General features: G+C 34.3%; 2 protein-coding genes across 2 annotated transcripts; one reads left to right on the plus strand and one right to left on the minus strand.

Moving 5' to 3' along the window:
- Nucleotides 1-3,499: 3,499 nt before the first annotated feature.
- Nucleotides 3,500-6,014, minus strand: LOC105765967 (uncharacterized). Its single transcript, XM_012585257.2, has 2 exons — nt 5,597-6,014; nt 3,500-4,900 (listed from the first exon to the last, which is right to left on the minus strand). Exons 1-2 carry the CDS (start codon nt 5,672-5,674, stop codon nt 3,806-3,808), a joined length of 1,173 nt encoding a protein of 390 aa, XP_012440711.1. The 5' UTR covers nt 5,675-6,014; the 3' UTR covers nt 3,500-3,805.
- A 7,681-nt stretch (nt 6,015-13,695) lies between these two features.
- LOC128041053 (uncharacterized) lies at nt 13,696-14,178 on the plus strand. The gene has a single exon (XM_052630355.1). The coding sequence runs from the start codon at nt 13,696-13,698 to the stop codon at nt 14,176-14,178; it is 483 nt and encodes a 160-aa protein (XP_052486315.1).
- Nucleotides 14,179-15,014: the final 836 nt, after the last annotated feature.

Here is a 15,014-nt window from a genome sequence, read left to right on the forward strand (position 1 = left end):
GGTAGGATTTGTTTAGAAGAGTCAGAACAAGGATCAACTTATTCACCTCCTACCATTGAGAGTCTGATGGTCAGACTGACGTACTCAACCGCTACCTTGAATGGTACCTAAGGTGTATCACTGGGGAAAGACCAGGTGACTGACTGCCCCATGGCTAAGTGGTGGTACAATTCCATTTACCACTCTACCATTCACACCACTCCATATGGGGCTCTTTACAGTCAGCCTCCCCCACATCATATGCCTTTTATGGTAGGCACATCTCATGTGTTATTAGTTGACAGAAACCTGTAGCAGAGAGAAACTACTAGAAAATTGTTATAATTCCATTTGAAACGGGACTAGGACAGAATCAAGCAACACGCTGGCAAGCATAGGAGTGAAAGACACTTTAAGGAGGGTGATTTGGTTTATTTAAAGTTACAACCATATAGGAAGCACTTCATGAGAAAACTATTGAACCAGAAGTTTTCCCTAAAATATTTGGCCCTTTCTTGGTCATGGCTCGAGTGGAGAAGGTAACTTACCGTTTGCAAATACCACCTGGTTTCAGAGTGCATCCCACACTCCATGTTTCTCAACTCAAGAAGCATATAGGAACAACTCTAACTCAAAAGGCCTTACATGTAGTTGATGCACACAGTACCTGGTCCAAGGAGCTTGCTTGCATCCTAGACCCATGAATGGTTAAACATGGGAACAGTGTTGTGACTAAAGTGCTAGTGGAGTGGGCAAGTTCATTCCTTGAAGATGCTATCTAGAAGTCTCTCAAGTATTTGAGAATCAGCCTTGAGGACAAGGATCATTTTGAAGGAAGGATATTTGTTATGGGACAAAATCAGAAATGATGAAAATTGTGTGTTTTATTTTAATGAAAACGGTGTCTAGCAGCAATATAAATTAAGGAGCAGCAGTTAGCTTAAACAGGGCGTACTGGTATAAGTATTAGTTTACTTAAACGATGTGTTTTGGTCAACAATGGCTATATTGTTAGTAACAAACCTTTGAACCATCTTTTACAATTGTTTTTCTTCTTTTTATGTTGGTTATGCAGAACCAGAAAAGGCATGTAAAAAAATACATAAGAATTTCTCCTCTCCTGATTTCTCTTGTCTCTACTTCTCTTTTCTCTAATCTTTCTTCTTCTTACTGAACAATGTCGATCTACATCAGAATATATAAGCAATTATATTGGGAGGTTTCTTCAGTTTTATGATATTTTGTGCAATATTGGCTGGAGTAAGTTTCTCCGGTTGCGTGTTGAGATTGACATCACGGAACCTCTGCTTCGATGTGTTTCACTCAATTTTGGTGGGCATTCTCTTCAAGGGCAATTAAATTATGAATGACTTTCTATTTTTGCAGTGTACTTGGGCCTTCTAATGGGGATTGCTTTCTCCAAAATGTTGATTCTTCACCTTCAACAGGCTTACCCTATGGCAGTTGGCTTAAAGCTTCACCAATCAAAAGATCCATTCAAAATGCAATGGAAGATTATTGCGACAGGGTTTCTAATCTTAGTCAAATTATTGCCCGCTCATTACTTGGACCAGGCCCATCTTTCTTTTCGGATAGAATACCTTCCACTACTTCTTCTGCGTCTTTTGATGTGTCTTTAGATTTTGAGGTGATTCAAAAACTTTGGTGCTTTCTTTGAAAGGTTATCACCGATTGGGGCTATCACAACTTCTTCTTCTGATGCTTTTTAAAGTAAAATTCCGGCTTCCTCTTTAGTTGATAATAGTTCTTTGAATCCTTATGTAACGTGTTTTGTCTACTATCCTGGGAAATATAAAGATTCCCTCGGCAATTTTTGTTTTGTTCACTTTCGTATGGTTCAGGGGTTACTAAGTCAACTTGTGTTCACTCTGATTCAGTGCAACCTCATATAGATAAGTCTAATTCATTTTGGAAGCGTTGTGTAAGGTTTGTGGTAGTTTTTAATGATTAGACTCTTCCTAATTGTGGTAAGCATAGAACGCATCTTGTAGATGATGTTGACTTAGTTGTGGATGTCGAGAGTCCTACAACTAAAACACTTTGTTTTGTTACCTCCACTGATTTCTTAAAAACTCTATCAATGAGCACTAATGATCAGTGACGCAAAGATCCATCAAGTGTTTTAGTTGGAACTACTGGAGGCTTGGCAACCCACGTGCAATCTGATATCTTCGACTTTATTAAAGACCAAAGTTCCCTATGCAATATTTCTAATGATGACTAAGCTACATGTCAAAAGGATGGAAAGGATTGGGCATAAAATGGGTTACCTTCATGGTATTGATGTTGGTATTGATGGTTTGATTAGAGTTAACTCTTTGGGTTGGAAACCAAGTATCGATGTTACTCGTTTGAGCTATAGTAAAAATCATATTGATGTTGAAGTGATTAAGTCTTGTGATAATTTAGTCATTGTCGCATCTTGCTCATATATGTAACTTACCTTGCCTTGTTCTCAGGGATTTCAACGAATTAATGTGGTATTTTGAAATGAAGGGATAGGCTCTCAGTGTATGGAGGCATTTTGTCATACACTCGATACTTGTGGTCTTAGTGACATTGGTTTACTTGGGAACATGGTTGCTTCTCGAACACTTTGATTAGGGAAAAGCTTGACAGAGGTGATGCAAATGAAGCCTAATGGTCTTTATTTTTAAGATTTTGTTTAACACATTTGTCATTTTTAGGATCTTATCACTACCTTTTACTTTTAAACATTGGATTGGTGGGAAGTATCAATGGAAACCCGGGTTCCACTCCTTTTCATTTTGATGCAACTTGGGTTTTGGATCGATCTTCTGAATAGGAGGTTGCTCGACTTTCGCAGGGCTCGCCATCTCATACTTGTATGAGCTTGGTGAGGCCTTCTTAATTGGAAGGAATCTCAAAATGCACATAATCAAGCTCCTAAACATCATTTATAAGCTAGTCTCGATGCCCTTGAACAAGAGGCAACAAATGAAGTTCTTTCTGAGATCTAAGGTGCAAAACTAGCTACAGGATTCTTCTTGATCGTGAGGAAATTTATTGGGAGCAACGGGCTCGTTCAAACTGGTGGGATTCTAATATTGGTTATTTTCATAAGTTTGCTACTACTCGAAAATGTATGAATTGGATTTCTGGGATAAAAGATTCTCATGCTTCTTGGTGTAGGACATTTTAATTTTTATTTCACTTTTGTTATTATAAATTTTGATAGTATTCTATCAATTTTTAATTTTCTAATAATTACATCTTGAATGGATAAAACGGTTGTTGACAGGACAACTATTTGTCTCATTATGACCATGTTAACAAAATAATGATAAAAATGGAAAACATTGTTGGAAGTGATATTGTTTGATTTTTTTTTTGCCAAATTTTAATAGCTTTTTTAGTCTTTATTCGTTAGCATCCCTTAAGCCTATATTCTATGATTAATCTATTCAATTTTTCAAAAACAGCTGCGGCCCATGAACAGCCTGTAACGGCCCAAATAGAGTTTGACCCATCAGACGGATTCTCTCAACGGTAATGAATTGGGATTAAGGAATTGAATAGAACATGTATGAATAAATTATATCAACAAAACAAAATTTCTCCAAGATTAGCAGATCTTAGGAACCTCAAACTAATGTATTAGAGAATCCAACCGCAGATTCAGTAACAATGAATGGATCAGTGAACCAAATACCCTCCAACTAAAACTCGGGTCAACAATAACTTCTATACAAACCTGGGATTTCGAGCATTTTCCCCGTAGGTTGTTCGGTAGCACCTCGGACTAGCCTTTATAAATGCAAACATCTGAAGTTTGTTAGAAGAATCACCCACTTTCTCTCAAACAATTTCCGGGTAGTAGAAATTTATATTTGTCCGCATTCTCTAAAAGATACGAAGGAAGATGAACAGCCGAGTAGGAATGCGGTATAGGTCCCATTTTACGGATTATTTCCTTGAATGTGTACTCCTCAGGAATCATGTCGAATAAATCTGCACCCTTGCAGATTACTCTCTGAACTCGTTTCGGGTTTAAATAATGAGAGAACCTCACTCGATCATTATGGCTGTAAGCTTTCATCTTAAATAGGAACTCATTGATGTGGCGGAAGCAAAAACTGCAATGCCAACCTGCATCGGCCAAAATTTCATCCGCCTGCCGATAATGCGCATACCTTGTTTTACCTGTTTGATACCTATGGATTGATGCCCTCCAACTTTTATTATCCACGAGAAACTCGAACGAGTAAAGATAATTCTTCAGCCGAAGATGAAGAACTTGAGGTATGTCATCACACCATCTCAAGAGGTTGATAGTATGTGCGCTCGGTATTTCGTCAACATCTGACATTATCAATAAGTCATCATCAGTAATTCCAGCTATTTTGAGAAGCTGGTCTAATGCTACTCGTTGCATAGCCTCCTCAATAAAAGGGTTTTCTCCTTTCTTAAACCTTCCTCCGATTGTGCCATAAGTTAACCGGGGCTCAACAAATTTGAATTGATCTCGATGGCTAGCAAAAACCATAGGCTTTGGAATTCCCGAAAATGTTGAATTAGACTCAAGAAGAACAAACTGTGTAATGTAAGGGTACAACTCTTGCCACCGTATTGTTAGCATATCCACCTCGTTGCTAAACAAAACTGCATCATAAACCCGTCTTGGAAATTCACGAATTCCCCAACCATGAAGTTTGCAGAGCTTTTCCATCGATACATTCTCATGATAATAATGTGGGATATCATGGAAAGGTTTCGGTGGCGATTCCCAGAGTGGTCTAAGGAAGTATGAAATCTTCTGTCCATGAATATATATACCAAATATGCACGTCGGAACCAGCACAAACAGCAAAATACAAGTTCTCAAATCAATGCCACGCAGTATGCAGCGGATTCTCGACATGCTCAACCGGCTCAAACCCTATAACATCGAGAAGATGTGATATTACCACTAATCAAATTTATTTGAGTATAAAAAGCAAAGGGGGATACGTTTTATAATTTGATTCTCTATTATCCCGATCCCCAACATAAAATTCCTGACTTCGCCCCTGCCGATAAACATCATGATTTGTAAGGGGAAGTTCAGAAAAGCAATGGAATACATGCAACTCATATTCGAAGTGTAATGCCCAATAAGATTCTATGAAAAGTAATAGCTTTCCAGACGTTCCTCCATGATTAAAAGTTACGAACCTAGATTCTTCATCTTTTCTAAAATACTCGTATTTACATTCATGCCGAATACATATACAGATATTGACGGCACTCATCTCGAATCCGAATAAAATAGGTTAAAAGCAAACCAATATTTTTATGTAAATTAGGTTCACAAATTACTTATTCTTTAGCTTTTTAAAGACTTTTGGTTACTTAAACACAATTTCAGATCGACGATAAATCAACCATCAAACTCTCAAACCCTAAATTAAAAGGAAAGATTCAAAAAACATAATCCGAACCCCCAAAAAACGTTGAAATTAACAACCAACAATTAGCAGCTAAATTGATTAATAATAATAATAATCTCAAACGCATCAATTTCCCTCAAATTCCTACGAAAAGATTAACAGAAACATCAAAAGGTAAAGGAAAAGAGATCAAAATATTGAAGTACCTGACCACAAACATCTCCATAGATATCATCAGATTTTTTAGGACAATGCCCTCCTCCTTCATTCATCATCCACCACATTTTTTCTAGAAATTTATAACTCCTTTTAGTAATAAAAAAAATTAAAAAAAATATGATTGTAAGTCAGTGCTGAAGAACCCAGAAACCTCAACTTCCAGAAAATCTCGCTCGATCTTCAGCAACCTTGTTCCACTTACAACGGTTACCTATTAACTATAATCTCCCTTTTCACAAGGAAAAAAAACACAAAAAGCCCCGAAATTTAGACAGTGAGAGACTCCTCTTATCAACTAATGAAAATCGATTAATGCAAAACATTAAAAAGAAACTGATGGAAAAATAAGGTAGAAGGAGAAAATAAATTGAATCTTAAAAATAAAATTATAAGGAATAAAGAGCTGGTGCCTCTCTGTTAATCGGTGGCAATTTTAAATACTAAACCTAATGAATGAGCAAAAACAAATGGTTTAATTCTGCTCTAAGTCCCTGTACTCTATGCATGTGTGAACTTTTTAGCCTTTATACTTTTAATTTAAAAATTTTAGCCTCTTTATTTTATTTTTTTATTTGATAATTTTACTCCAATTGATAACACCATCAAAACACTTTCATTAGGCTTAGCTTAATATTGCTTCTCAAAAGTAGCTTTAGATCAAAAATATTTTTGAATAAAACTAAAATTTTTGCTTCTAGTTTTAGGTGAAAAATCACTTTCATAAAGTTTTTTTTTTTTTGTCTTAAGAGCACTTTTGAAAAGCTCAAAATTAACTTATTTAGTAATTTTTATCTCAAAAATATTTTTGTCCCAAAAGTACTTATTAGGAACAATGCTAAACTGACCCTAAATTAGTGTTAGTTTAGCATTGCTTCTAAGAAACACTTTTGAGATAAAAATATTGTTAAACAATATGCTTTTGAGCTTTTCAAATGTGTTTTTCAAACAAAAATTCTTTACAAAAGTATTTTTTTAGTCAAAAGTAGAAGCAGATAATTTTAATTTTTGCTCAAAAGTACTTTTTGGCCCAAAAGCACTTTTGAAAAGTAATTCTAAACGGCTAGTTTAATATTGTTGTTGAGAAGTGTTTTTAAAGAGTGTTTTGGAAAAGTGATTTTGAGAAGTATTTTTGAAATGTTTGGTTTAAGATTTAAGTGTTTAGTATTACTTTCAAAATTACTTTTGAGAAATAAAATGTCCATTTAAGACATGGTGTTAAAAAAATAAGCATTTAAATAATATTTAAATTAATTAATATCATGATATTTTAATAAGAATATAAAAATAATTTATTATAATTTTTGTTAATATTTTAATATATGAAAAATAAATTTTAATTATTTTTAAGCAATTAGCTAGAGAAGAGAGAGTATCATGTGTTGGAGGGATGAAAACGTAACTAAGCTGCCAAAAATGTTTTGGAGAGAGAAAAGCTAAAAATTTAAACTTCTTCATTTGGAAAAATGCTTTTGAAAAACTAAAATTTCCATCAAAATTTATTTGTTTAGCATTCTTTTGCTTCAAAAATGTTTTCTATGTCAAAATTACTTCTAAAAACACTAAGGCATATAACAATTTTAAAATAAAAATTGCTCTCATAATCAATTTAAAATTACATAAAATTCATATGAGAAAAAAATTATGGAGTTTTATTTTACTTTTATAAAACATTATATAAAAACCTTACAACATTCATAGATTCATAATTGAAAATCCTACAACCCCATATTCAACATTTTCTTCTCTTTTTTTCATTTTCTTTTTTTTTTTGGCTTATTTGGTCTTGAGCACATGTAATGCTGGTCATGTGAGCACATTTCTTTTATTTTAAAATTGTTACATGTATTCGAAGACAATAAAGTTATCGATGGAATGGTAGTAATGGTATTTTCAAGGCCTTTAGGTAGGTATAGCTATATGCAATCCCAGATGAATTTTTTAATAATTACATGGTGATTATTTTGGAATGATTTAGCCTCGTTTAGTCTAGATATGATTTTATCTTTATTCATGTACCCAAAAAATGTTACATAATCTGCATTAAAAAAATGCTTTGATGAAATTATAAATTAAACATCAATTATTAATCAGAATAGAATAAAGACTAAATTCTTAAGATTAAAAGTAGAGGAATTAAATTTTAAACGTGTAAAACGTACAGGGACCAAAAGGAAAATTAGATGAAAAATAAATAACTTTACTCTGATTTTCTCTGGGTTTACTATTTCACCCTTGGGGATTTTCCTTCATGGATAAGTCAAAGTCAAAACGTATACGGTGTAAACCATATTATATACTCATAAAATTGTTATTAGATTTTTATTACAGAATTTTGAATTTAATTTGTTTAAGATCGAATTAAACTTATTTTATTAAATAAATGAATTTTTTTGCCAAAAAATAAATGGTTTTTTTTTACCTGAAATAAAAATTTTGCAGAAGTAAAACGCAATCGAACTGATAAATGGTCATTGGACCGGGTCGGCCACGCGTTGAAACGGACAGGCTCACTTGTTTGCTTTGAATTTCTGGTTGGTTGTTTTTGCACGACAAGAATTTAAAAAGGGTAACCGTTTGTCATGTTTGCTTAGAGACACGTGGCTTTCACATTTCGCTTTGAGCCGGGTCTTTGCGTGTGTCGGCTTTTTCGAACTGCGTCTTCTTGCATTAAACGGATCAAAAATCATTAAACATTGATAATTTCAATTACGTTAATTTTTATAAATAATCCCCTTGTATTTCATTTTTTATTCAGTATTCTAATTTATTATTTCTGTATTTATAATCTATATTATTATTGATGTCACGAGTTAATTAGACACTAACTCAATTAAAAATTACAAAAATATTCTTTCGTATTTAAAATAAGTTATATTATTTAAGGGTATGTTAATTTTTCATTTAAAAATAAAAATATACATTTTGTAATATTTAAACTCACATCAATTACATTGGTGAAATCTCAAATTTACTCAACTAAAGTTTATTTTAAATTTCCTTTTACATTTTTATTTTATTAAGTACACTTTATTACCTTAATTAATTACATATATATACTTCAATACTATTATTTAAGCTCTTAATTGAGTTAGTGTCACAAGTCAATTGAATATAACTCGTTAGGGAAATTACAAAAATCATTCCATTTTTAAAATAAATTATATTATTCGAGAGTATTTCATCTTTTTATTTAAAACCATAAAAGATATGCATATTGTTGATTAGGTGTATTCAAACGATCGGTTCGATTATTAACCAAACTGAATTATTATTAATTGAATTACCGAAATGTAAAAACCTTTAACTATTAACCAAACCTATTTTTTTCAAATACATTAACGAACGAAATATTTCGGTTAATTCATTAGTTAACCGAATTAACCAAAATTTATATATTTTTATCTTTTGGTTAAAATAAGTATAATCATATATTGCTAATATTCATTCCTTTTAATAGTTAAAATATATATTATATATAATATATATAATATTTATTTCGATTAATATAAAAATAATAGTTCAAAAAATATATTGCTAATATAAAATATATTATATATATTATTTAATTCGGTTAATTACTTGATGTTGAACCGAATTAATCGATAATCAAAATTTCAGAAAATCATTAACCGACCTTCGACCAAACTAAATTTGGTCACTGACCAATTAATCGAATTAGATCAGTTTGGTCGGTTAATTCGGTTTTAACCGAACTATGAACACCCCTATTGTTGATTGAGTTGGTGTCACAAATTAACTCGACACCAACTTAGGATAGATGTGTCCATTTAGTATTATTAATTTGATATATTTATGTGTTTAAATTTCATTTTACTTACAATTTAATCTAATTCTTTTCTATTTTAATATTGTACATATTCATGTGTTATTAATAATTAGTTTTAAATCATACATTTCATTATTTATTGTATGTTATTTTTAAACACACATTTGTGTTTTAAATGCTTGGTGTTCACATGTATACACGTGTGATAGAATTTCTAGTTTGGAATGATTATGCTTGTGCTATTAGAACTTTTAAGGTAACAAATTTGTTAAAACACGATTTAGGGTTGCTCAAATGGTATACAAAATGTTGATTTTTATAGGATAAATATCAAAATTATACATGAACTTTGATAAAATATGTAATGTTACACATAAATTCGATTACGTAATTTTATAAATAAGATTTTCATTTAATTTAACTTTTACAATAGGGCGAAGCTAGAAAATTTTTTAGGAGGGACGAAATTAAATTATAATTTTTACAATAGTAAAATGTAATTTTATCATTTTAATAGTCTATATTTTTATAATTTTTAAAGGATTATATCAATTTTTTTTATCATTTTTAGGGGGCCAAAGTGTAATTTTACCTTTGATAATTTAAAATTTTAAAAATTTCAAAGGGCCTAAATGAAAAAATTTTCATTTTAGGGGGGCTGGGACCCGTGCCAACCCCCTGGTTTCGCTCATGTTTCACAAGTCACTAACAAAATTATCATTATAAAATTATTTTACATATTGCATACATAGATAATTCTATTTATCTATTATATAAATAAATTGGTGTCTCTGTATTTCTTTATATGTGTATAGATAAATCTGGCCAGAGGGACTGAAAAAGGGAAAAGTACTGTAAACAACTCTAGGGATGATAATGAAGACTCTATATACCCCCCAGGCTTTACCCCAGTGAATATCCAAGCCCAATCAGATACATATCCACGAAGGGTACCCATTACCATCAGACCACAACAATACCAAGCCGGCACCTCGGCATCAGTGAATTGCCCTACAGGTTCAGGTTCCAATCCTGAGGATAATTCGACCAACCTAGTTGTTCCCGATTTGGATGACATGGCAGAAATGGATAGAGCAAGAGTAGAATTGTCGAAATAGCTAGAAGATCGGTGCAAGTGGTTGGAAGAGAAATTCAGAGCTATGGAGAGTGTCGACTACCTATACAGGGTTGATGCTAAAAAGCTGAGCTTAGTCCCAGATCTAGTGCTCCCACCAAAATTGAAAACTCTAGAATTCGAAAAATATAATGGGACTAGTTGTCCTGAAGCCCATATCACAATGTTCTACCGAAGAATGACGGGATACGTTAATAATGACCAATTGTTAATTCACTACTTTCAGGATAGTTTGATCGGGTCGACCGCCAAGTGGTACAACCAGCTAAGCCGTGCTAAAATCAACTCATGGAAAGACCTAGCACAAGTTTTCATGAAACAACACAGCCATGTGACTGACATAACACCCGATAGATTTACGCTGCAAAACATGGAGAATAAGCAAAGTGAAAGTTTTAGGCAGTACGCTTAGAGATGGAGAGAGGTGACAAAGCAAGTCTAACCGCCTCTTCTGGAGAATAAGACAACAATATTTTTCATAAACACTCTAAAAGCCCCGTTCATTAACCATATGTTGGGAAGTGCTACCAAGAGCTTCTCAGATATAGTAATGTTCGGAGAGATGATTGAAAATGCAGTAAGAAGTGGGAAAATTGATACGAGGGAAAACGCTAAAAGATCAGCCTCAAGAAAGAAGGAAAATAAAGTGAACACTACGAGTATGTATAAAGGTTATTCAAAATCGGTCACTGTAGGCCAACCAATGACCGTAACAACCAGCCTTCAAGGCAAAAATCTAATTCAAGACCAAACACAGAAAAACTCTAGTTCACACCTATCCCGATGACATATAGGGAGTTATATCAAAATTTGTTCGATGCATATGTGGTATCCCCATTTTACTTAAAGCCTATGCAACCTCCATTCCCAAAATGGTAGGATGTAAATGCTTAATGCGAGTACCACGCAGGAATAACGAGACACTCAATTAAGAACTGCACCACATTCAAAAAGTTGATTGAGAGGTTCATCAAGATGGGGATCATAAGGTTCGACGATCCATCGGGACCTAATGTGGCAGGAAATCTATTACCCAGTCATTCAAACCTACGGGTAAATATGATAATTGATAGTAGAGGAAAAAATACCAAAACTGATGTGGCAAAAGTAAAAACCCCACTAATATGGGTTTGGAAAAAATTATAGACGTGGGATTAATCATGCAAAATTTAGAGGAGAAACCTAAAGAAGTGAGGAGCCACTGTGAGTTCCATGTTGAAGAAGGTCATGAAATCCAAGAGTGCACTGAATTCAAAACTTTGGTGCAAAGTCTAATGGATAACAAAGAGTTGGAATTCTTTGAAGAGGTCAAAGGCCTGGAAGGAATGTTGGGAAATTTGAGCATCAATGCTATATTCGAAGAAAGAATTAGGGAAAACCTGTCAGGCATTCGTCCTTTTATCTCCGAAAGTGTTCTGAACAATTGGGCTGCGAAAGAGATCCCTGTAAATTTTAGAACGAATTCAGAGTAATGTTCAAAATACACTTATTGCTCTAAGTCTGAGAGCAATAAGAATCCTTTTTTGAAAAAGACATGTCCATTATTTTTATTCCAATAAAATGCATCTTTGTGTCTTATTTTGGCCAATATTCTTTTATTCTTTCATTTCATTCATACTCATACCACACAGATAATTATTCCTAGAGCCATTTGTTATTTAGGTCTTCCTTTGTTCCTATAATAGGTCTCCAGATATCAATGATATGAGCGACGCTGCTATTGACTCAGAATCTCCTTTTGAACAATATATATGTCTAGAGGAACCTCAGGACTTTGAAGATGATCGAGATTGTAATATATCTCCTGATTTGTTAAGGATGGTAGAACAAGAGGAGAAACAAATTCTACCTCACAAAGAGTCAGTAGAAATTATGAGCTTAGGAGACTGACCAAAAAAGAAAGAGGTGAAAATCGGAGCTTGCATCATCGCAGAGACAAAGCGAGACCTCATTGAGTTACTCCAAGAATTCAAAGATGTCTTCGCATGGTCGTATCAAGACATGTCTGGTCTAAGTATTGATATCGTGGTACACCAACTCCCCATAAAAGAAGAATGCAAACCAGTTCAATAGAAATTTCGAAGGATGAGGCCCGATGTCCTGCTGAAAATAAAAAAGTGGTCAAGAAGCAATTTGACGCTGGTTTTCTACAAGTGGTTAGATACTCGGAGTGGGTAGCCAATATAGTCCACGTCCCTAAGAAAGATGGGAAAGTATGAATGTGCGTAGGCTACAGGATTTAAACAAAGCCAGCCCGAAAGACAAGTTCCCGTTGCCTTACATTGACACCTTAGTGGACAACATGGTAGGTTACTCACTATTCTCCTTCATGGATGGTTTCTCTGGATACAACCAAATTGAGATGCATCTTAAAAATATGGAAAATACTACATTTGTAACCGTGTGGGAACATTTTGCTATAAAGTGATGCTATTCGGACTGAAAAATGCAAGAGCGACGTATCAAAGAGCTATGGTAATTTTGTTTCATGACATGATGCATAAAAAATTGAGGTTTACGTTGATGATATGATTGCAAAATCCTAAACAGAAAAAGAACATGTACAAGTCTTGAAGAAATTGTTCTTGAGGTTGAGAAAATTCCAGCTAAAGCTCAATCCAGCAAAATGTACCTTTAGGGCTAGGTCGAGAAAATTGCTAGGATTCGTAGCCAGCGAAAAGGGGATTGAGATCGAACCAGATAAAGTTAAGGTTATATAGGAGTTGCCTCTGCCGCACACTCAAAAAAAAGTTCGAGGTTTCCTAAGAAGACTAAATTACATCGCTTGGTTCATTTCACAATTAACTGAGAAATGCAACCCCATATTCCGTCTCCTTAAGAAACACAATCCAAGTGTATGGGATGAGGAGTGCCAGAAAACTTTTGACAAGGTCAAACATTACCATGCCTCTGTGTTGATACCACCTAATCCAGATAAGCTACTGATACTGTACTTGGTAGTATTTAGGAATTCTATGGGATGCGTGCTGGGTCAACATGATGAGTCAGGAAAGAAAGAAAGAGCGATATATTATCTCAGTAAAAATTTCACTAAGTGTGAGACAAGATACTTACCAAGTGAGAAATTGTGTTACGCCTTAATCTAGACAACCCAAAGACTGAGACAGTACATATTGTACCACACAACTTGGCTTATCTAAAAAATGGACCCTTTAAAGTACATGATAGAGTCGACTGCTTTAAATGGAAGAACGGCCCGGTGGCAAATTCTACTTTTCGAATTTGATATAGTCTATGTGAACCAGAAGGAAATAAAAGGGAGTGCAATAGAAGATTTTCTAGCCAGTAGAGCTCTAAAATATTACGAGCCTCTAAACTTTGATTTTTCAAATGAAGATCTGATGTATGTTACAACCATTGAAGAAGGTACTCAAGAAAAACATCATTGGAAACTAAATTTTGATGGGGCTTCAAATGCTATGAGTAATGGAATCGGTACAATCCTGGTATCTCCAAATGGAGATCATTATCCCTTTACTAGTAAATTGGATTTTAATTGCACGAATAGTATGGCAGAATACGAAGCATGCATTATGGGTATTCGTGCAGCCATAGAACGCAAGATCAAAGTACTAGAGGTATATGGGGATTCTGCACTAGTGATCTATCAACTCAAAGGTGAATGAGAGACAAGAGATCCCAAGCTGATCAAGTATAGAAGGCTGGTCCGGGAGTTAATTAAAGAGTTTGATGACATCACCTTTTGCTACCTTCCGTAAGATGAAAATTAGATGGTTGACGCCCTGGCTACTTTAGCTTCCATGATCAAAGTGAATAAACAAGAGGATATAAAACTTATCCAGATGAGTATTTATGAGGCTCTGGCCCATTTTTACAACATCGAGGAAGAAGAAAAGGATGACCACCCTTGGTACCACAATATACTGCGATATGTAAAGAATCATGAATACCCTGATCAGGCAATCGAGAATGATAAAAGGATGCTAAGGAGACTGGCCAATGACTATGTCTTAGATGGGGAGATCCTATACAAAAGAAGAAAGGATCAGGTGCTACTAAGATGTGTAGACGCTGTTGAGGCTAAGAAAATCTTAGAAGAAGTCCATGAGGGTGTCTGCAGAACACATGCTAATTGGTTTACAATGGCCAGAGAAATCATGAAATTTAGGTATTATTGGTCCACCATGGAAGGGGATTGTATCAGTTATGCCAAGAGATATCGTATGTGCCAAATCTATGGAGATAAAATTCATGTGCCCTTTTCACCTCTTCATGTTATGACTTCTCCATGACCTTTCTCTATGTGGGGCATGGATGTCATTGGGCCGATCTCACCAAAAGCTTTCAATGGGCATCGATTCATCTTCGTAGTCATTGATTACTTCACCAAGTGGGTAGAGGCCACTTCTTACGCCAATGTCACGAAGTCAACAGTTAGCAAATTCTTGAAGAAAGAGATCATATGTCGGTATGGGATGCCAGAAAGAATTATATCCAACAA

This window comes from Gossypium raimondii, chromosome 5, assembly GCF_025698545.1.
Source record: "Gossypium raimondii isolate GPD5lz chromosome 5, ASM2569854v1, whole genome shotgun sequence".
NCBI lineage: Eukaryota > Viridiplantae > Streptophyta > Magnoliopsida > Malvales > Malvaceae > Gossypium > Gossypium raimondii.